Below are 23,699 nucleotides of genomic sequence, written 5' to 3'. Positions count from 1 at the left end.
AGAGATGACTGCTTCGGACACGGCTTATAACTTAACTGTTAAGAAAGGTTCCACAACAGATAATGTAAACAATGTGGAAAGGGTGGCAACTGAAAATGTAAAAATGCTGCCGATATAGCAGTTTGCATACTCAAGTAGTTATTTCTTAACAGAAATGTTCCTGGTTATATGTATTTTAGGGTAGTTGTTTTTCCACATCCCGAGTTTGATTATTTCCACTTCAGAAAAGAAGCATACAAATAGATTGCTTTCCTCCCCAACATTTCAATGGTAGAGAGAAAAAAAGTTTGAATCATCAGTTCTCCTTCCTTAAATGGCCTTCACCCCAGGAAGTTTGTGATATTGCTGAAATGCTCAGTTTAATTCGAGTCAGTGGACATAATACAGTATTATTGAAAAGCCTGTGGGGCTATTCCTCAGTTGCTATGAATACAAAGTCATACATATGACCAGATGCATATTTACTCCATATATACAGTTTTCTCTCTGCACTGAAAGAAATATATTAAATTACTGTAAGTGTGTGTACACGTATAATTGCATTATTTCACTTTCTACAGGGCATTGTCAGGACGGCATGGTAAGTCTCATTTGATTCCTAGCATTTTCGAAAGGTTTCTAAAGTGTACTTCACTTAATTCTGCTGCAGCTGCTTGTTTTGTTCAAAACCAGCTGTACATAGTTCATAGTTGTCATTGTTCATAGTTGTCTTGGTTGGTGTGTAAATCTTAGTGCTGTAAACCAAGAAGTCTGTATTCCAAAGTGGGGCAGGAGGGGGCGGGTTGGAGATTGAGAATAGTATATATTTCCTAAATCAACACTAGTTTGTGCTCCCCCTTCCCCCCAAACATATGCTCCACTGTCCCAAACACAGGTGGTCTATGTTGCCTTCTGAATGCCAATTTCCTCCTCATGTTGGAAAAAGCTATGGAGAATTATTTCCTCAATACTGACAATAATCAGGCACCGGACACACGTGTGGATCTCCTGGGTGTGATCTCCAGTATCTTCCTCACGATCCAGAACAAGCCCCATAATTTTGGGAGATCTACTCTTAGTATATGCATAGGCAGTTTTACTTGCCAAAGGACACCAAACTGATGAAATTGGGAATCCTATTTTTTTGTGACATGCCGATGTTTGCCTTGAAAGCAGATAATTTTACCTAGTAGTGTAGTTTCTTTGAGTACACTAACACAACACATTCTTGCATGTCAATATTTTTACAGCACATTATTTGAGTGTCTGAAATACTTTTCTTAAATGGTTGCTTAAGATTCTGCTAACGGTGTTGTGATCTTCCAGTACAGACTTTCCTTCCTGATAATCTGCTCCATGTGTACTATACTTAGAAATAAACCCATGTAACAATAGGTTAGCTTGAATATGAATTTGGTAAATCAAGGTAAAGGATGATTTCAGTATAGCTATCTCAGACACAGAAAGTCTCAATAGCACTTGAGGCCTTCCAGCCCTGGAATTATCATCCTACAATGCTGCATTATCTAATAGCTTGTTGTTATTACGTGTGTTTCAGAAAGGGATGCATTTGACACACTGTTTGACCATGCTCCAGACAAACTCAATGTTGTGAAAAAGGTTGGAAATTTTCTTTCCTACTTAGATACTGAGCAAGCTAGTTTAATCTGAGTAGTTTTCCTCTCATATCTCTATCTTGATGCATAAGAGGAACTCCCCAGTTGTTCACCGTAAGACCCAAGGATGCATTCTTGCCATTTTGGAGGGTTTCGAGCAGTCTCAGATATGTTTTCCTCTGTAGTTCATGCACTGCCCACGTACAGCACCTTCCTCAGGAAGTACTATTAGAACACGTTCAGAGCAGAAGTTCAGATATACAAGCTCCTTGGGTCATAAGCCAGCTTGTCTATTTTAGTATGCCATACAGCCCCAAGTACATCTGATAGAGCTCTATGAATATTAGCAATTGCAAAATGGTGCAAATATAAAACCTTTATTAAGTCCTGGAATGGTGTACCCATTTTTCTGATTTAATGAAAATCTTTGTCCTTGGCAGTGTGAATATCTGAAAGTTTTTCTCAACATTATATATACTTTCTCAACATTTTACAGACTTGGCACTATAAAAGTCAGATAGAGGAATTTCCATTTTATAGAATTTTGCAATATGATCTCCAGCTGATATAGATCAGCAGGGCTTCCTTGAAAAAGAACAGTGGCATGCCATTTTATATCAACTTACCTCTTGGCTCCAGTGCTATTTTCTCTACTCTTCCATCATACCGCTGCAGCAATAACTCATATAGCTTTTAAAGTGATGAACAGTATGTATTTATTATTTGTTCGGTGTTTGTGATGGGGCTTGACAAAGTTGGATTTTTGACCAATGGATGAAACCATAAAATATTTAAAACTTAAAGCCTGTCTCTTATAAACTGACAAGTTAAGGAATTAAATAAACCTTTTATAACATTATGAACTTTGGGTTAGCATTTCTACATGTTAACTTAAGCATACTTTTAAACAATTAAATTTTGCTGATCTAAAAGCAGCTACGTATGCTCTTAATTTTCAGACTCTCATAACATTTGTGAATAAACACCTGAATAAGCTGAATTTGGAAGTTACAGAACTGGAAACCCAGGTAGGATTATATAATTGTGTTAGAAGCAAGAAGTCGTTTCCTGTGTTGTTCGTATATCCCCAGTTTATTTTGTTTAGGCTGTGTCAAGCTATTGCCAAGTTGTTTTGATTTTTAGTTAGTTTTTTTAAAAAACAGACTTTGCTTGGCTAACATATGCAGGTTAACACAGAGAAATGTATTTGCCAGTTGTAACTATGGGTGCTGATAGGCACAAGCTGTGGGTAACCCAGAATGCAAGTTACCGGTAATATGCTTGCTATGAGAAAACAAGAATCCAACTAACTAGGTTGAGTGGGTCAGCTGGAAACATTTCTGTGTACAGGTCCAGTACGCTAGAAAGGAGAAAATACATTGTTTTATCTTGCCCCTCCCCCTCGTTCCATTTGTGTGCAAGTTCACACACTGAGTACATTCACACATAATGCTAAACCTAGGTTTAGTTGAACAGGGAAACAAACCACAAAGTAGCTGGCTTAGTGTTATATCCAAACCAAGACTCACAGTTCATTTCTCCGAACCCTGTACATGCCACAGAAGATTACACTTCGTGCATCTGAAGAAGTGGGGTCTGGTCCATGGAAGCTTGTGCTGGCATTCACCAGTGAGGAATGCTACATGTTTTGGACTGCAAGTTGCATCATCGCTAGCTAGCGTGGCCAACAGCAGAAGGGCACCAGTTGGGGAAAGCTTGCTTGTGTCACAACACATTTGTCATTCTTCACGGTTCCACAATATTATTTGTGGTGGTTTTCCCCCACCACAACAGATAAGTATAGCTACCCCTCTGAAAAATATGTGCATTGTGTTACACTCCCTGCTTCCCTGAATAGTTCTGGGGCAACACAACTTGGGTTTCGGTTTCCTTCAGAGGAAGGGTCACTGGAAGCATGTGGCATTTTGTAATATGTTGTTTATGTCCCCACTCTACTCCAATATTTGTAAATAGAGAGCCCCTGATACTGAGCCAGACCAGTGTCCCATCTAGCTCAGTAATAGCAAAACTGACAGGCAGTGACAAGGAACATTCCTAGCCCTACCTGGAGCTGCTGGGGATTGCATACAGAGCATGAGCTCCACCACTAAGCTGTGCTCCTTCCCCATGTACAGGTGGAAGCCAGCAGCATACACTCCTACAAAGCAGCAGTCTGCTCCCTCACATCAGCCCCCATAGAGAAGCACCCCTTACTGAACATGTTTCCTCCCCCATGGCTTACTCTCTGCTCTGTCCTTGCTCCTGTGTCGGGGTGTCTTAAAAATGCTGCTTCTTCATATACAGATATTTCATATGCCTTTGGAGTGGGGGGTGAGGAGTTGCATTGCCTCTCCCAAGCACTCATAGTTTTCACATTCCAGACATTCCAAAGTAATCTCTCCCATTCAAGGCACTTAAGAAAGTTCTCCAGCTGTTTCCTAATCATTAGCTCCCATTGAGAAAACATCTACCAGTCGCTGGGCATTGAGGAGCAATCTGCCTTTTATTTTCTTTTTGCAAGTTCTAAAATTAGATGTTTCACACGGGAATGTAGCTTGCAAATGAGCATGGTTTTTCATGGGAGTGGAGGGTGTTGGAGGTGGAGAGCTGCTTGTTTGTACACCTTCTTCCATTTTCCACAGCAGCTGTGAAACTACTTATTTTTGCACAAAAGGTACTTACTAGGCAGTTGGTCTGTAAGCCTCCCAATTTTACAGACTACCATGGATGGGGCCACATCAGAGAGCTAATTGCCATAGGTAGCCGGTTCCTCCAAGGTCAGAAAGAGCTGGAATAATAGAATTGTAGAGTTGGAGGGGACGTTGAGCTTTACCTGCTTCACCCCCTGCAATGAAGGAGCCACAGCTAAAGAATCCCTGACAGATGGCCATCCAGCCATTGTTTGAAAACCTCAAATGAAGGCATTCATGAATACACACCGAAAGAGAAGGTAGAACTGCTCTTTCTCCTGAATATAACTGGGGAAGTCAGTGGAAAGCCCACAGGTTGAATGCCATCCATCACAGTTTTTCCTGTGTTTACTGAGCCCCTCTATGCTGTCACAAAATAATCTGCAGGAGAGCCGGTTGTTGCTGGAGTAGAAGGAAAGCATTGGCAGGAATTGAGTTGCCTTTTCCTTGAGCATGAAGTCATTTGTATGAATTTGGAAGAAGTGAATAGTAAGATATTGAGAAGGATTATGTCACTGGGGCATTAAAGGGTAGTCTTTGTTTTGGTGGTTTATATATCTCATTGTTTTCTTGACGGAAGAACTCTGGCTCCGAATATGTTGGAAATCCCCCAAAATATGCCGTTGAAACTGGCATTCACCATATTGAGAGGTTGATTGCACTGCCAGAGGCTAAGAGAAGGGTCAGTAGCATATGAAAGGCAGTGATTCAAATGACTGGGGTTTAAAATGAAATACTATCTGCTGCAGAGGAAAGAAATAATCAGGATTTGAGAGAAGGAAGATCTACTGTTGACAGTAGGCATTAGCAACAGTTATGTGATGCTAAGATTAACATTGCCATTCACACGTTGCCAGGTCAAATCATAGTTAAAATCAACAGCAGTTTAAGATTCAGACCTAACACTTAACTGTGGTCATTTGTAAAACAGAACTCAGGATGAGCCTGAGGTTTGCTGTGGCTTGCTTCTTTCACAATAAACTATGATTTGTCCCGATGTCCAAACCAGCTCATTCTAAGCAGATGCATTTTTTTCTACAGCTATTTCCTTTTAAATCATAGGGAAGACTCTCATGTCTACTCTTAGATCAGGTTCAGGAACAATATCTATTCATCTGTTTATTTAGGATGAAAAAATGAAGGAAATAATGCTGAGCTTTCAAAAAAGAAAACAAAAGCCCCTCAGGATTTGCGCAGTATGGGTTCTCATTTTTAAAGCAAGTGGAAGAAAGAACTCCCTAAGAAAGTTATCCTTGACATTCTTCTAGTCCTTTTAAACAGCATACCTGCTTTGTGGGGAGGAGTTCCTAACTAACTAAATATGTATTGTTTAAAAATCTGTGTGCTAAACCACATGAGCTTTATTATAACCCTGAAGTTGCTTCTCACTTTCAGAGAAAATACTTCTTTTGAACATATCCATTGTTTAATACATAATACATTGTAGAATATCTAGCTATGGGTTGAGCCTGACACACAGACACATACACAAAACTCTGAGGGGAGATTGTTTTCCCCAACAATACTGACAGGGCTAACAGTAGCTGCATTCATGTTTCATGGTAAGTCAAGGCTGCTGCTTTTTCATCAATGAACAACACGCTGCTGCCCGCTTCCTGGTCCTCCCTTCTTCAGTTTTACCTTGATGCAAGCAGGAAGCCACAATTAAGCTTGGGCTCCCACAACATCCAAATCTAGGATCCTGCTTTGTTTCTCATTAACAATACAGCAGTTGCAAGTCAACAATAAGTTATGGTTTAAGGCTGGATAGTGATCCTGGCTTGTTAAGGAGGCACAAACTAGGTTCCTAGCTTCAGACATTACAGGATACAGGCTTAATTATAGCTCCATGGAAGGAGCAAAGGAGGGATAATGGGGCGGTGTAATCCAGTTTCTTTATGTTAAACCACAATAAGCCAGCAACTCCTGACTTCATCAGGGTGCAGGGATGACAAGTATATTCTCCTTAGAGAAAGGGCAAGATAAAAATATAATCAATTCATCTTGCACCTTGCCCAGGTATTTGTCTCCAGGTATTTGATGGTTTGTCTCCAGGTATTTGATGGTTTACATCTTTCTCTAGGAATTTTCTATACAGGCTAGTAAATTATATGTAAGATGTACAGATGAAACAGCCTCCTTTTGCTAAAAATGCAAAGCAGTCATGTAGATCAGATCTTTATCATGCCACTAGGTGTCTTTGTTCTGGCACCTTAATTCTTCTAAACACTTGCTCTATGCTCAACTTCTGCCATTATTAATAGGGGTTCCTTCTGTGCAACTTCTGGTTGTTTGTTCAAAATTGGACAGTTTCTATCTTGATTACAACTGTGAGATTACTGTTTGAGAAATGTTGCTGAAAAGAATATGCCGTCTTCAAGTTTGCAGATGGAGTGTACCTGGTGCTCCTGATGGGTCTTCTTGAAGGTTACTTTGTGCCTCTTCACAGCTTTTTTTTGACTCCGGATAGTTTTGAACAAAAGGTAATTCTCCTGTTCAAATTTGTATTTACATTTAAAGAAGAACTGATGTTTCCAATGCTATGTTTTTCCAGAAAGCATAATGCAGAAGATTATTTGAACATTAATCCTGGAAGTTCTTTCAGTAATTATTTTTATATGCAGTTTTTTTAATAAATTTCTAACTTTTAAAATGATTTATACATATAAATTACTCCCTGCAAACCATATTCTTTATACTGAACCTTGCTATGTGCTGTGCACAGAAACCTAGAATTATGAATGATTGCTGTCTCTTAATTAAATCACCAGGTGCTCAATGTGTCCTTTGCGTTTGAGCTGATGCAAGATGGAGGGCTTGAAAAACCAAAACCAAGGCCAGAAGGTATATTTCTGAATAGTGAGAACAGACTATAAACTTACAGCTTTAAATAAGGATGAATGGCTGAGTACTAAAAGCAAGAGAGACCATGGGAAAGTAATTCCACCTTTTATTTGATGATTAATTTGATTGACTGTTTCTTCCTATTTCCCTGTGCTAGAAGAAACTGATGGGAGTTGGAGCTGAACAACATGGGGAGCTCACCACATTTGCTACTTCTGCCTTAGATCTTGAGGAGACTAGTGCCAACCCTTCTAGAATCCCTTTAACCACTGTATTCCATAGGCCAGTGGTTCCCAGTTGGTGGTTCATGGACCCCAGGGGACTGCAACACCATTCACATAAAAACTACCATAAAGATATCAAAAAAAATTTTTAAAAGAGGTTCCATGGCTTGGTTTTTGAAAAACTGGGGGGGGGGGTTGTCTTCAGTACTTTGCTAATGGGGAACCACTGCTGTGGGTCCTGTAGGCGAGTTATTGTGTTGGGTGTTCAGGGCAAATTGCAATTTTTGCATTGAACATTTGAGGCATTTGGAATAATATCTGGGGATAAAATGACTTCTCATATGCTTCAGGTGTTCAGTGCAAGCTGCAGGGCAAGATTCAGGTAAGTTCTACTTTGAGGAGACCACTGAAAGTTACAGAAATGACTAATTTGGTTCTATAACCCTCAGGCTAAAAATAGGTGAGGCTTCAAATAGCACCTCAGCTGTGTCTCTGTGTACCTCTTTGCTTAGGCTATGGGGACCATATTACCTAGCAGTCTTATGTTTAGTGTGTCTGTTCCCTTGAAGGAGTATTAGCAGGCCTGAAAATCTCATGTTGACTGGAATGAAGGTACCAATATTAGTGGCAACAGAAGATCTGTCTATCGTTAGACAGATGCATAACCAATTTTTTCTCCATTTCCCTGTCCCTTCTCTCAGCCAAACAACGGTATTGGCTGCTGCTAGGGTAAATGAAATCAAATGAAACAAATTCATAATGCCTGTGAAACTCATTCAATTTGATTCAATTTGATTCATTTTTCTTTTTTAAGTTGTAGGAAATGAATGCACACCTCTAATGCATAGTCTCCAAGTCATTTTTATTTTGGTACATTTCCACCTTATTCTTTCACTTCAGTAGCTTAGGATATTGTTGTTTAGACGCATAAATTGAAAACATTGTGGGTGTAATGATACAATATTAGAAACACAGATCATTAACTTTAGAGTCAGTTGTTCTAGGCTGTATTGCTTAGGTAGATTAATAGTGACTTTTAACACATGGCCTCAGTCAAAGTGAGGGGAGATAGCATGGGAAATCTAGAGCCAGAATGAAAATGGAGAATTGCTATGATCCCACATCCCTTGTGGACATTTAATGTCATTATAGCACTTCGGTTTCCCAGGTATTTATTGCTCAAAGAGATGGTGTAAATCAAACCACACAAACGTTTCAGCATTCATTTACATGCTTATGTGTGTGTATATATATAGGACATTGCATGTGCAATTATTGAAAAGCTTAATATGAAACTTCCTGCTCAATGTGGATGGAAAAACACATCTGTTTTATATGTTGCTGCATTGGGCAGAATGCCCATGTTTAAAAATTGCAGTGAGCATAAGAAGACTGAAAAGAATCTTAATCTAACTGTGAATAGAAAATAGCTTTTTAATTTAATTCTTGCTTTGATAAATGGGTTTTTAAAATAATGGCATGATGTTATAAAAGTATTTAAGGATGAAAAATAACTGAAATGAGGCAACATGTCCCCCCCCCCCCGAAGCAACAACTGGGTTTCACTGAACAGTGAAGTGCTTTTCTTTTTCATACTCGCAAGCCTGAAATGCTCAGAGCAGGGAATTTTCCAGTATCTGTTTGGGGGTCTTGGAAAAGAGGCTTTAGACTGGCTGCCCCTGCTCTGTGGAGAAGCATTCCTGCTAAGATATAAAAAGGCACCCATTTCCCAAAAACAATGAAGACATGTTCTCCCCCCCCCCCAACAAGACTTAGGTTTTAAAACAATACAAAATGAATATCTATTTTCACTTACCGTATTTTTTGCACCATAACACTCACTTTTTTCCTCCTAGAAAGTAAGGGGAAATGTCTGTGCGTGTTATGGAGCGAATGCCTGCAGGTGGCGGGGGGATCTGCTGCAGTCGTGAGCAGAGGATCCATGGTTCCCCTTCCTTTCCTCCTCCATGGTTACAAAGCATGGATCCACATGGATCCTCAGGATTTTTGCATTGGTCTACTCCAAACTCACTGTCAGATCACGTGTCTGTGGCCACAGCATGAACCACAAAAATCATACATCCACTGTTTCGTTTAGAATATTTTTTTCCTTGTTTTCCTCCTCTAAAAACTATGTGCGTGTTATGGTCTGGTGCGTGTTATAGAGCGAAAAATACGGTATTTCTTGTAATAATTTTAAAATTATTTTAGCTGGTTTTCTCGTATACGTTTGCAAAGCACCTTAACACATGCCTAAATAGTGAATCATAAATAAACAAATAAAAATACACCCAAGATGATCCTGCTATGGAATTTTAATATTCAAATCACCAAGGTATTTGTGGGGCTTTATTGCTCCGTGATAGCCTCTAAACCAACTGAATTGGGTAATAAAAATGTTATCGTATAATTAGACTTGCCAGCTTACCAAATGGTCCCCCAGTCTGGATCCTATAAAGACCTATGTAGCATAATGGGTTTCGGATGCTAGTAATTTCATTTATTTGTCATTTAGCTATCTCCATCACTCTGATTGTGCAAATAATTTGCAATAGGCCAGCAGTTTTCATAAATATGCAAACGTATGGTATAACCAAAAGCTACACTGTGGACATTTACAGTTTGTACAACTAAAGAGCAATGGGAAAATTTTACTTTGCTGTTCGGAATACATAAATCATGTATATTGTAGAGCCTTAGAAAATTCCAAGAAAAAATTAGGATTTCATGTTCTGTTGAAACTTATTAAAATGAATGGTATGTTCAATCTGGAGGAGTACTTAACAAAAGTAGGCTTTGCGTATTTCCCTTGAGATAAAATTACCATTCTCATGAATCAGATAGTTATTACTAAGGACAAAGACCTGAACTGCGTTTCTCAGTCACAATACTGAAAAAGAGCCCATAATGTTCAGTTACAGCTGGAGGTCTGACTCAGGCCTGCACTGCACAACTTGTGACCCACCAAGCCAAGCACAGTTCACCAACCCTTTCTTGTTACCTGCCAGGTGCTTCACAAGCCCATCTTTTTGGAGGCCCAGGTACGCTCTAAAAACAACGTTCTGTCAGCTGCTTGTGAGCTATAACTAGATAGAGGGTTGGCTACATTCAGCTTGGTTGGTCAAAAGGTTGGTACAGGCCTGTTCTTAAATGAATGCACTTGTGGCTGGTTTTGAGCACACTGTTGCTAAAATCCTATTAAAGTTGACCAAAGCAGCCCAGCTCGTTTATGACTGCAGTATTTGCCTATAGAGGCAGATGCATGATGATGCGTCTTCCAAATACGGGCTGTTTTATTTGTTTACCAAGGTCATTAAAAGCTCAGCATTTCTTCCCTCTTTTTTTCTAGACATCGTAAACTGCGACTTAAAGTCAACTCTGAGGGTGCTGTACAATCTGTTCACCAAATACAGAAACTTGGAATGAAGAAGTCCCTTGGGATCCCACAGGTGGCTAAGTAAGGAACCAACCAACCCAATAGCCACTCCTGTTTTGCAATCGTTCTTTTACTTGTGTACTATACTTCCTTCACATGTTCCATATTCTTGCTACGTTTGTTTTGCACAAAAAATGTTTTAAATTAGATCTTGTCTGCAGTCCAAAATATTATGAAGTGAACCTCTGCTGGAAGATGCATATTCCTTTGTTTTTACTAGCTCTTGATTTCTTGGAGAGCAAGCAAGAAAGCCTGATCCCACATCCAGGTTAAGAGAAACAAACTGATTTTGATAGAAATGCCAGCCTCTTCCTATGAGCTATGCTGCCGCAATAACCAAGATGATCACAAGACATAGGTCTGTGCACTACTACATGGTGAATGTGCTATCTTCTTCTGCGGGATCCTCTCTAAGCCAAAGAATAGGTATGCCTGCTGTCTCTGGTGCTTTGGCAGCTGCTGCTGCTGCTTTCTATACATTGCTCAGCTATGCTACACAAAGGACATAATCAGCCCAGAAAGAGGATAGTCCTTTCTCAATGTGCTTAGCTCTTCATCAAGACAAGCTGGACTAGCAGCAGAACTGTGTTGCTCTCATATATCAAGGTAGCCAGGGACTCTCCCCTGTCCCCCGGGTGTCATTTTAGATTGTGGTGCAAACTGCTGCTTTTAAGAAGTAGATGCTCAGTTGTTCCATAGAATCAATCAGGTCGAAATGCTTCAGTTTAGTTAAGTTGTGGATTGAGCTGCAGGACATTTTCTCTGTCTGTGTTTATTGAATATTTATTTCAAAGAAAGGATCCATTGTATTCCTAATGAGATGTATGAGGACTATTACAAAGATCATGGAGAATGTAAGAGAGACAGACACCATAGGTGGCGTGATGCAAACTGAACTATGAAACTGAGCTTCATAATTTGACTGACGTGGCTTATAAGGGTCCAGGTATGTGTTCCCTGTGCATACATTCCTCATCATCTTTCATTCCTTACAAGCTCACAGATCATGCAGCTTTCCTTTAACTACAGTGCATTTAAAATAACCTGCAACATGTAGTATTTTTTACAATGTGATACTCTTGCCTAGTTGCAAACGCTGTGGTACGAAGTATGTAGACAGTTTCAGTATGGAAACTCTTTTGCAACAAAGCACATAGAAAGTCAATGCAGTGGGCTTCTGGGCTAGAATCCAGGTGGAATCAGCCCTGCCGGGATATTGACATAAGCTTTGTGTACATAATTGAAACGAAACATAAAATGATGTAATTGGTACAGGTAAGAAGCAGCTTTGGTGACAGAAGCAAAGGTAAAGGTTGTTCAAAGAAAGAATTATTTTTGCATACCTTGGCCTTTGGAGATCTAAAATGAATGAGAAATGTTGAACATTTTATTAAAATCAGGTTCTCTTGCATTATGATTATTACTAAGGCTAAAATTAATTTTTTTGGATTTTTGATTTTAACAGGATAATACAACTATATACTGTATACAGAAGAACTTGTGATTTTTTTTGGTATGTATTCTTTGCCAAATCCTGTTAAAATACAAACATTTTAATTTTAGGATCAGCACCAATAATTTGTGCTGCAATTTGTCCCATGCTTACTTTGTACTGAACATTGAGGGGAAAGTAGCTTACTTTTATTTATTTTTTATTCGTCTCTACCAAAATGATAAAACCTAAACGTAAAATAACATCCCGTACCTATCTTATACCGTATGGCTCTGATTTTAAATATTTCTTATGCTTAGTGAAGAGGTGGTGTGACTCCTTTAGTTAGTTCACATTTGATTTGTTTTTTTGTAATGCAAGTAAAGGGGTTAATATTGTATAAGGACATGCCTGTTGCCTTCCTGATGTTGATCGGTTGCCTCTAGAGATTCAGTAGCCCAGGGGCCAGTCATCATCTTCATGTTAGTAAAGGTGCCATGAGGTCATCAGTTTTGTCGGTTGACCATCACTTCTGCCTTGTGTGGTGAGAATGGGGGGTGGGGAGGGGCATAATGTATGCAGGTAAAACTCATTTGAGATATGCATATGTATATGATAGGTTACATACCATTTTTCGCCACATGAGGGTGCATACAAACAGCGTAATCACTGCACAAAAAAATAGACACATCGGAATTATCTGATAGTGGCTTTTAGGGTAACCAGATACAAAGGCTCCTATGCACCTAAGAGTTCTGTAAAAGAGGGTCAGCAGGTACAACTTTTCTCCCTTCTGGTTGAGATGCTTCACCACTTGAAGTTAGGTTCACATATAGGATCTTATCCAGGAACCTCGCCTTCCTTTGCATCTTAATTATTTTTACATTTTTTAATAAAAAAACCACCATGAATATTAACCCTCTAATTATATTGACAGGCATTATACACTGGATCAGGATTTACTGTGCAAGAGGAGGTGAGAGCTAGCTGAAGCTGCTACCAGAGAAAGGCAAGACGGCTATTCTTGCTATAGCCTCCCATGCCACCTGCCATTCTGTTTCTGGGGGTCCTCCAACCCTCCAGAAGAGAGAGGAGAGAAAATTGACCAAAAAAGCCCTTTCTCCCCGCTTCTTCCAGCAACAGCATCCTGTAAGCAATGTTCTGTTCATGGGAACTCTTGATCCATCCCACAGGCATTAGATGATGCACCTCACATGATTGATAACAGTGTCTTTTCCCACTGCAACATTAAACTGCTGGCTGCAACTCTAAAGGTAGCTACGTGAAAGTACCATATTTTTTGCCCTACAGGGCGCACTTTTCCCTCTCCAAAAATGAAGGGGAAATGTGTGTGCGTCTTATGGAGCGAATGCAGGCTTTCGCTGAAGCCTAGAGAGTGAGAGGGGTTGGTGTGCACCGACCCCTCTCGCACTTCAGGCAGCTATCTGCAAGCCTTCGGAGCCCGGCGGGAGTTCCTGCTGGGCTCAGAAGGCTTGCGGAAAGCAACCTGTTCTGGGGGCTGGGGTCGGGGGAAGCTCGGGCTTCCCCCGTCCCAGCCCCGCGGCTTAAAACAAAGCCGCGCACAGCTTCTCCCAGCTGGAGAGGTTGCGCATGGCTAAAGAGGAAGCCAAGACAGCAGTCTTGGCTTCTTTGCTCTTTGGGGCTGGGGGGGGGGATAATTCCCCCCCTTTATTCCCCCCCTAAAAACTAGGTGCGCCCTATGGTCCGGTGCACCCTATGGAGCGAAAAATACTCTAATTTTCATTAAAACCAAGGAGAGGGACCTGCTCCTTTGTGAACAGCACAGTGTTTTCAGGATATGGTGCCTTCTGCAATCACATAATTGCCCTTTCTTTGTCACTTTTTACTCAAAATAGTAGCTTTTTACTCAAAATAGTAGCTTTTTACTCAAAATAGAGTTGTTATGGGCTAATTTGGTAATATCGGAAAGCACTTGACTCTGGATAAACACGAAGCAACTCCTCCATTGCGTCGCTGGATTAAATATGGGGCAGGTTTGTATTTTCATAGAAGGGATAATTTTAGCAGATTAACCTCCCAGCATAGGGCTGCTGCAGCAAGAGAGAATCAGTATCTGCCAAAATTCTACTCTTTATCTGCAGAATTAATTTTTAAAAGGAACAGAACCCCTTTCTCCCTATTTAATGACAACACAATTCTTTAGTTTCATATTTATCTAGCTAGCCTGAGACTGTCACTTCATGTTGTGATAGGCTAACTGCCCGATACTAAAGTTACCAACTTTTATTAACCTGTTTCTTTGCTTTTAACAGCACATTAATTGAAAAAAGGAATTGATTCATAGGAAATATGGCTGCTGACGCTCAAGGGAGCCATATATTTTTAAATGAAAGTTCTGTTTAGCAGTATTAGCTTTTTATATGTCCTTGTTTGGGGGGGGACCAGTTGCTATTAGGGGATCAAAGTGAATTTGGGAGACAGGAGAATGGATGGACTAGAAAGTTATTAAATTTACCCAGAACCCTCTCTTGTTTCTCCCGCTCCTTTCTTCTTCTTCAGTGCCTTCCTAGGAAATGCCTCTCCATGGTTAGTGGCCTCCAGCTTTTGGTTAACCAACTACCAGTTACCAGCTTCATTGCCCTTTGAACCAGTTATTAGTTTTCTTTTTAAAGTTCAGGATAACAAAGAGATTGTAGGTATTGTTCCAGCTTGCTGAAATATATTTTTTCTAAATGGGTATTTGGCTATAGATTCTGGTTCAGTTTGGTTTGGTCCCCTTGAACTGCAGCATGTCTCATCTTGCGCACAGGTTCCAGGCAAAATGCCATGTGCCTAGTGGCTTCTGTTAGAGAATCAAAGTTAAAATCAAAAGCAAAGGACTATTGAAGTCAGTGGCTGCCAAGGAAAACAGAAAATTCCCCATCCCTTGAAGTCATTAAGTGGGCATTGGATATCTACCTTATAGCTATGCTGAGCAAAAGTAAAAAAATTACACCAAAGCAAAAATATATAGATTACCCCTTTCAAAGAAACAAAATGCAAAAAAGTCCTAGACTTCTGATATTAATTTTGCTTTGTTGAATTTCTAGATAGTCTTTAGCTGCTACATCGTTATATTATCATTTCACATCAGTTAGATTTGTATAAATAGAAACAATGGGTTTCACTCAGTTGTGTGTTAAAAAATAAATGGAATTCCATAAACAGGGGGTGTAACCAGGGCTTTTTTCATCTGGAACTCAGGTGAGCACCATTGCCATTCTGAGAGAAGGAAGGACGTGCTCATGGTGAGCACCTCTTTTTCTAGAAAAATAGCACTGGGAGTAACTGATGAGTTTAAGCAATGTGAAACATTAGGCATGTCTTGTCATTTTTAGAGGAAGCTTAATAGTTACTTATGCTAAGAAGAAAATGCTGGACTCTGTATAATATAAACATTTCCATTGAATGAATGAACAAAATGTTGAATATTTAACCAAGAAGACAGCCCCTCACCTAAATAAAGACCAAATGTTTTGGCAAAAAAAGCTACCTAGTCCTTTCTATAGTGATGTACATGTTACATGTTAGAACCATTATTTAATTGGAAAGCAGCTTTCTGACAAGGACTGAAACATCCCCTGTAATTTGTGGAATGCTAGATTATTTATTGTTAATCATGCAGGTACTAATAGTGGTTATATTTACGTATCTTACCAATGTTTTGCAAGCTTTCTTCTTGAAGGTGTAGAAGCTTATGTCATACTAAGAAATGGGAAGGTAGTTGTATTCCTGATCCAGCTACGCATGTGTAGCAGCAACCAGAGCTATACACATGGAGCCCAGTCAGAAAAGCAACTGTCACACCAAACATTGGTGAAATGTAGCCCTCTCAACTCCCCCTTCTAAACATGATTGCCTCTTTCCAAAAAGCTCTGGCAGCTAGATTGGTGAAGAAACCATATATGCAGCACCCATATGCATGTGAGGTTCCTTTTTAACCTCCTAATTGGATATGGTCCCTAGTTAGATCAGGTTGTCAGGCTGTGGATGTATAGCTCTACGCACATGGCAAATGGACCTTTATGGTCACAGGGCTTCCCCTTTTCATAACTTGGAACAGGAGAATCTGCTTGAATACCTAGCCTAGTTTTTAAGTAAAATCCACCGATAATAATGTTGCTGGTAGCACTTTCTTTGTAGAATAAATTCAGCCTTTCAGGAAGCGAGATTAATTATTCCTTAGATGTGTCTTTTGTTGAAATTCCAGAGTGCTTATTTGAGAATGGAACCAGCAAAGTATCTTGGGGGTAAATGACAGCTGATTCCATCTTCAAAAACACAAGTGATTGACACCTGGGGTCATGAAGGCCATTGCTTTGATTTTGCAAAAGTAACTAAACTGGTAAGCTCGTGTATGTTTCGTAGCAAGTATTTGTTTTAATTGAAGAGCAGTTTCTACAATTATACAGGGACACCTATAAACATGAAAAATACCGTATTTTTTGTTCTATAAGACTCACTTTTTCCCTCCTAAAAAGTAAGGGGAAATGTGTGTGTGTCTTATGGAGCGAATGCATGCTGTGCAGCTATCCCAGAAACCAGAACAGCAAGAGGGATTGCTGCTTTCACTGACCAGCGATCCCTCTTGCTGTTCTGGCTTCTGAGATTCAGAATATTTTTTTTCTTGTTTTCCTCCTCCAAAAACTAGGTGCGTCTTGTGGTCTGGTGCGTATTATAGAGCGAAAAATACGGTAGTTTAATTATTTCCATACCGAAGCACTACTTGTCCTATAAAAATGGATTCTGTCTTATATTTCTAATAGAGAATTATCACCTATAGATTCTACAGATTATATCTAGTATTTATTGCATCTGAAAAATATAGAGAAATATATATAAACAGGTTTATTTCTGTATAAAATATAGACTTTTAAAAAATTGGGCAAAATAGAGGCATTAGTTGTTATAAATTCCTAGTCTACATAGGGTTTGTTCCCTAGATTATTGTTAAAATAAGGAGTGTTTTAGGGTGAACGGGGCTATATTTTTAAAACTAGGGTCAGAATGCATTTTATAGAGCATGATAAAAATGTAAGGGCAGCATTGAAATTACCTCATTCCTCTATTGGACCAGTATTCTTAAAAGCATGTAGTCTGATGGGCCAGATAAGCAAGACCAAAGCAAAAACTACTGCCTTGGAGTGCTATAAAACTGCCACGGGGAACATAATTTTATCTGTTTCCAACTCCGCTTCCCCCTCCTCCATTCTGGTCTCATTGAACACTAGCAAACCTGCAGGCAAGTTAGCTTGGGAGGTGCCAAGCATCTGGACTGGACCATTCTCTCCTCCATTAATTCTAGAAGGGTCCCTTTTTTCTATGTTCTTTGACCATTGTGCTGTTCTTTTTTGCTGACTGCCTTTTAGAGGAAAGCCTATACCTAAGTGAGCAGTTTGCCACCAGTATAAAATGTGTTGTGGTCTTGCCTCTTTTGACAGATCCTGCAGTCAGTTAATCTAAGAAACGTATTGGGGTGAATCCAATTCTGTCAAGTGTGGTGTTAATTCCATGCACCAAGGTACAGCTAGATATTAAGACTGGCTAAAGGGACAAGCCAGAGAACCTACTTTTTCAAAGATAGAACAAAAGTTTTTAACTTCTGTGGTTTTGGAGGAAAATACCCAATTTTGTTAGAAGGCTCTCAAAAAGGCACAAAACTGGCCAGGCTACGTAGTCAGGAACGAGAGCTCGTATGTTCTGCCTTCCACCCCATTAATCTCCCAGTCCCCTCCTTATCTTATATGTGTGTTATCTATTTCTCATGAGAAATCTAGGCCTGGAAAGTGCTTCTATTGATTCTACGGGTGGAGGTGCAAGACATTCTATGATGTCTTTGATTATGTATGATGATTGCATTTAGAAGAGGTTTTTATAGAAGGCTCACAGCAAGAGAAATTTGTTAATCAATACAGCTTGCATGGATATTAAGATAAATGGCACTTGATCAGTGTAATTCACCTACTTTTAATATTGTTGCTTTCCAAATAAATCTTCCTTATATTCTTTTCATGAATGTTTTGTTCCATGCCAACACTAGCACAGCTAACTAAATAGTTTATTTTAAAAGTGATGTTTTTATTTCAGTAGTCAGAAATCTATATTGGTTTTGAATTCGCTACATACTGAACTTTTTTAAAAAACAGAAAGTTGAGTTTTCTGTCTGAAAATGTCCTTTAAATATACACTACAGAATATAAAACCTCAACATCCTTTATATATATAAAAAAATGGAATTTCCTTACCAGTTAAGTGGCAACATGTTGCCAAAACAGACACTCAGTAAACTCAACCTCCATAATTTTGCAAGCCATTTTATAAAATCAAAAGTTTGGGGTCTAAGTCTTTGAACTTGAATTCCCTCCTGTGCACTGGGTGGGGCATAATCAATGAGCATTAGCCCACTGCACTGAACAAGCAAACACCAGGCAGTAACTGCTGTTGTGTGTATGTGTGTTCTTAATTAAATACACATATAAAATCAATTGTAAATCAGCAAAATCCTTCAGATTAGAAAATTGTATTGAAATGCATATTTCAATCTAATGTTATGTCGGAAGATAAGCTGTTCTGTTTTCATCTGGCATTGAAAATACTGTGAGTTAATAACTTCAGAACTGCAGGTATTCCATCATCCAAAGAATGCTGATTATCGTTTAACATTAATTGGTGTTCAGTCCTGTGCATACGTTATTGTCTGTAATCAAGTGTATCAACTGTTACACATTTAAAAGGTTGCTTTTAATTGTATTTTGTCTAATAGATTGCAGATTCAATAGCATTTATGAAAATAAATGTTATGTATGCTGTGAAATTGTACATGGTATCTTGTTTTTCTTCTGGGATTTATTTATTTTTCTTGGCACTTAAAGCATATGCTTTCCCTGTCTAATAATTTCTGAGAAAGTTGCTAACGTTTGCAAAGATCCAAAGGACCACACAACTAAAGAACTTTAGATCCTCTCCTTCAAAAAGCTGCCACGTAAAATTCAAATTGTGACACAATAGAATACAATATAAGAAATAAAAGAAGCAATAAAAATATAGAAATCCTATGTGTGGATGTGCCATCTCCAACATCAAATCCCCAGACACGTAATGGACCACATGAATGAAGGTCATGGGCCATTGGTGGTCCAGGGGCCACAGTTTCGGAACCTCTGCTCTAGAGGGGTGGTGGAGCCCAAGCACAAATATAGTAGTCATTTACTTACTTAATTTAAAATATTTTTATACCACCTGTCATGAAAAAAATCACAATAAAATGCACTAAAAATGCACTCAAGCAAGAAATTCAACAGCATTTTTAAAGTCAGGACAAGAGTTGCTTCAAAACATACATCACAACAGACATACTTTAATGAGCTGGGAAGGCTTCACTGTTGGTGCCTGCCTTGTTTCAGAGAGGGGAATTGCACAAGAGGGGGTGCCACAAGTGACAAAAACCCTTCCAGTAACTAAGATGAACCTCTACAGGCTGCGGTACCAGCAGGAAAGTCTCAGCAAAAGATCTGCATGACCAGGTGAATAAGGTATAGGGGAGGAGGCATTCCCTCAGAAAACCTGGTCCCTTATAGGTCAATACCTTAAGTTTGCCTTGTAGCAAATAGGCAGCTGGGCCAGTTCTCTTGTAAAAGGTATTAAATGCTCATGGTGGGACACTTCATTCAGCTATCTAGCTGCCACATTCTGCATTGGCTGAGGCTTCCACACCAATGTTAAAAGCAGCCCTGCATGCAAAACATTCCTGTAATCCAGTCATGAGGTTATCATTGCATATGTCACTGTAGCAAGGCTATCCCTGTCCAGGGAACACCCATGATTGGTGCACCAGCCAAAGCTGCTAAAAGGTGCTCCAAGCCACTGTGGCCACTAGGATTCCAATGATAACAGTTCAAGGCAAGGAACATCTTCCACATTACATAGCTGCAATTTCAAACAGAGTGCAACCCTGTCTAGGACAAGTAATCTGCCCAATTCCTGGGTGCAGGGACCTCAATCCAGGACTTGCATGCCAACACCTGACTTTGTTCCCCAAAGCACATGATTGTGCAGCCATTAACCACACAACCCGAATAACCTTTCCTCCTTTACGCAACCACATAAGTAACACCACACCTCGTATATTTTCATCTTCCATACAACACCTGTCAGAAGCCAAAGTCAGGAGCAGGTCAGCAATAAACACCAGATGTCAGTGAAGTTAACTCTTTAGTCAAGGAAACCCAAACAGCACAGGCCTAGTGATCATAGCAACTCTTCCCAGCAGATCAGGCATAGGCAAACTCAGCCCTCCAGATGTTTTGGGACTACAACGCCCATCATCCCTGACCACTGGTTCTATTAGCTAGGGATGGTGGGAGTTGTAGTCCCAAAACATCTGGAGGGCCGAGTTTGCCTATGCCTGCAGTAGATCTTGCCCCAATAAGGCAATTATAAGTAATGAAGGTCCCTGCCTTCCTACCACTCTCTAGGGGTCTTTCCCAAGCAACCTGAGTCCCCTTCATATTGTCTCTCTTTGCTCCACCCTCTTTATTCATCCTCTGGGAGACCCCAGGAGGGGAACTAGTCACAGCAAGAGGGGGAGACACCCTGGCTACTTCAGCAACCTGCCCTGACTCTTCTCCAGCCTCCGCTTCTGGACCGCCCTCTGCCACAGTCTCTTCCTGCTCACTAAACCCTGTTCCCCCTCTTCCACTTCCAACACCACCTCCTCCCAGCAGTGGCAGAGGAACCCTCTCCGGCACCTGGGTACCTGGCGGCAAGTCCTGCTGGACTGTATGATCCCACAGCAGATGCTAGCATGGAGGCCACAAGTTCAAACTCGAAAGTCAGACCAGGTTCCTGCCTCTGCAGCCAACCCAGAGGTCAAGGCACCTGGAGGTCAGTCCCTCATGAGCACAGTCGAGAAGAGCTCCCTGGAACAACCAAGCTGTGGTCCAACCAACCTGACACAGCACCTCAGCTCTGCTTTCTTTTTATACCTTGCATTCTGATTGTAGCATCTGTGCTTGATGAGGCATGTGACCCTCACCTGCTCCCAGCCTACTCCAGCTGAGGAATCACACCCCTCCTCCTAGAGCTAGCGAGCCCCACCTGATCAGCTAGTGAACTGGACTGTGGGCACTTGCCTGCCTTAGCCACTTTGAGCTGCTCCTTACGCCTCAGAGCCCACTGTGTTCGAACTGTGTCTTGGAAGCCATGGAGAAAAGGTGTTGAGGGGGATTAACAGATGATGTGTCTGGTAACAGAGTCTGTTGAACATTCTTAACAACTTCTGATTTGTATATAATTATGCCTCCTACATTACATACGGACACAGCAAATCAGCGTCTACCACACTAGCAATAAAGTGTTAATTAACTTGGCCAACACACAAACACTTTTTACAAGCAAGAGATATTAGATCAGTTTTAGCTTACCATAATTTTTTATGAGATCATGTTGGAAAAACACATTCTAAGAAAGAATTTAAAAGGGCCAGGGGGAAAGCCACAATAATTTGTCTCACCAGTTGATTCCCTTAACAAGTCAGTAAACTAAGCCACTTGAAACCATTCTCTGTTCACATGTCTGAAGAAAGAAGCAGAAGTTGAAAAAGTGGAATAAACGAATTTATTTTTCTACATTTTTTTTTACTGTGAGATGAAAACTGTGAGACAAACAAGACATGGCAGGACAGCCATGTGAAATCCTATACTCTCATCTGGAAGTAAATCCCATCGATCCCAATGAGATTTACTTTTGAGTAGTCACTAGTCACATATAAGATTGCATCCATTGCTGCATTCACATGCAAATGGAAGCCCCTTTTAAAAAAGATTAAAACATGAAATAGCATGTTTGGTTGCAAGGGGACACTTCTTGTGCTCTGCTCCTTCAAGCTATTTTTCTCCAGGCATGGCTAGCTGCTGGTGTTGGAGCTGGGCAGGAAGAAAAGCTCTTGCAGAAATAGTGGGGAGAGAGGATTTTTGTCAGTCACCCAAGCAGTTTCATTTTTTGTTGTTAATACCACTTCCCCTCACTTTATCTGTGAACGGTTAATAAATGCATATGGATGCTTCCTATACTACAGAAATTACAGATGGAACTAGCTGGAACAAATTAACTTTCCTTTGATGTGCCTGGAATTACATTTTCCTCAATAAGTAATTTTGTTTAGTAATTCTTGTTTTGCCCTTGGTTTGCTCAAAGCTTTTTAACCTAGGGAAACATTGGTCCAAGCCGCTTTAGATCAAAATGTCATATTCTAACCCAAATTTACTGTCTATATGTGACCAGAAGTCCTGATAGTTTTATGAAGCAAGAAACTAGAGCAAGAGTGACATACAAACTATTACACTATTCTTGAAATGTGTCCTAAATTAAATACAGACTGCACTTAAAAAGTGCATACTTCATCTTAGCAATGGAAGCAAATACATTCAGAATGCTAGTTGAAAAATGCCAGCTGTGCTGGTAGATTGGATTCCTTTTAGGTTGCTATTGTAAACATTTAAACATTAGAAAACACAAATGTTAAGGTTACCATAACTCATCTCCTTTTAATTTAATAGCCATATTGTGTTGCACACTTTTATAGCCATATTGTCACTGATATTTAAACAGCGTTCCCAATTTAAATCAATGATTAAATGGCACTGTATGACTCGCAGCACAGAGTATTGACTGGCTTTTGTTCAACTCACATCAGATTCAAGATACATTATTTACAGGGACTTCCGGTTCGGCGCCAGCGCTAATGGCTGCTCTCTCTCCGAGCTCCGGAGAGAGGACGGCTCTGCGAGTTCGGGTCTGACCTGCTTCGGCAAGCGGGGGACCCCTAAAATCACAGGAACGGATCCTGTGAACAAGGAGATTCGGTGGGCACCCGAAGCGCCCCCTCTTTACCGCAGAAAGAGCCTTTTTAAAGGCTCCGGAACGACAACGGGGGAGCGCGGTGCTGAGAATCGCTACCCAGCCCGCAGAGTGAAGCCGCGTCGCCATTAGTGGAGAGCGCCGATTCCCTTCCTGAATAATCTGGACAAAAAAGACCCGTGAGTAAGACTGTACCTCTATTCGTGCTAAAATTACCTGAAACTAGGCTGAAAACGGGAAAGGCAAAAATTAAGGAAGTCTGCCTTCCCCCGACTGCATGACAATCAAAGCAACGAAAGTTACTAAGCTGCATCCGCGAGGGAAAATTGTTTTTAACTGCTTGAACCCGACATTTGGACTTTGACTATCCCCTCCAGCTTGCAGGGCAGAGGGGAGGAAAAGGTGACTTTATAAGCTGCATGACTAATTTAATGGAAAAGGAAACCTTCTGCAGCCTCCAACCTGGTACGAACTGCTCATAAAACAAAGGAACACTGAACTGACTTCAGATTCCTGCGAAAGTAACAAAGTGGAAGCTTCATTGTTTATTTGTTACAAAGTTTTGGGACTTTGCGGATATATTATATCAGGGAAGGCTGG

General features: G+C 40.3%; 1 protein-coding gene across 2 annotated transcripts in view; it reads left to right on the top strand.

Annotated features, from left to right (window-relative positions):
* Positions 1-19,056, top strand: part of PARVA (parvin alpha) — a 72,278-nt gene extending 53,222 nt beyond the window's left edge. The window contains exons 8-15 of one of the 2 annotated variants that reach the window (XR_014519835.1): positions 561-580; positions 1,538-1,599; positions 2,555-2,623; positions 6,667-6,768; positions 7,057-7,129; positions 10,703-13,503; positions 13,965-16,680; positions 16,941-19,056. Coding sequence is in view for 1 of the 2 variants with exons in the window: in XM_083478589.1 (XP_083334715.1) it covers positions 561-580; positions 1,538-1,599; positions 2,555-2,623; positions 6,667-6,768; positions 7,057-7,129; positions 10,703-10,779 (403 nt within the window). In the remaining variant the exon portion in view is untranslated. Of the gene's footprint in view, positions 1-560; positions 581-1,537; positions 1,600-2,554; positions 2,624-6,666; positions 6,769-7,056; positions 7,130-10,702; positions 13,510-13,964; positions 16,681-16,940 lie in introns of those variants that run through there. The other variant, XM_083478589.1, reaches the window with a different exon arrangement.
* The last annotated feature ends 4,643 nt before the right edge of the window (positions 19,057-23,699 follow it).

Source organism: Podarcis liolepis (assembly GCF_965112155.1).
Source record: "Podarcis liolepis genome assembly, chromosome: 1".
Classification (NCBI taxonomy): domain Eukaryota; kingdom Metazoa; phylum Chordata; class Lepidosauria; order Squamata; family Lacertidae; genus Podarcis; species Podarcis liolepis.
Note: the sequence above shows the minus strand (reverse complement) of the source record. Positions and strands in the feature narration are given on the sequence as shown.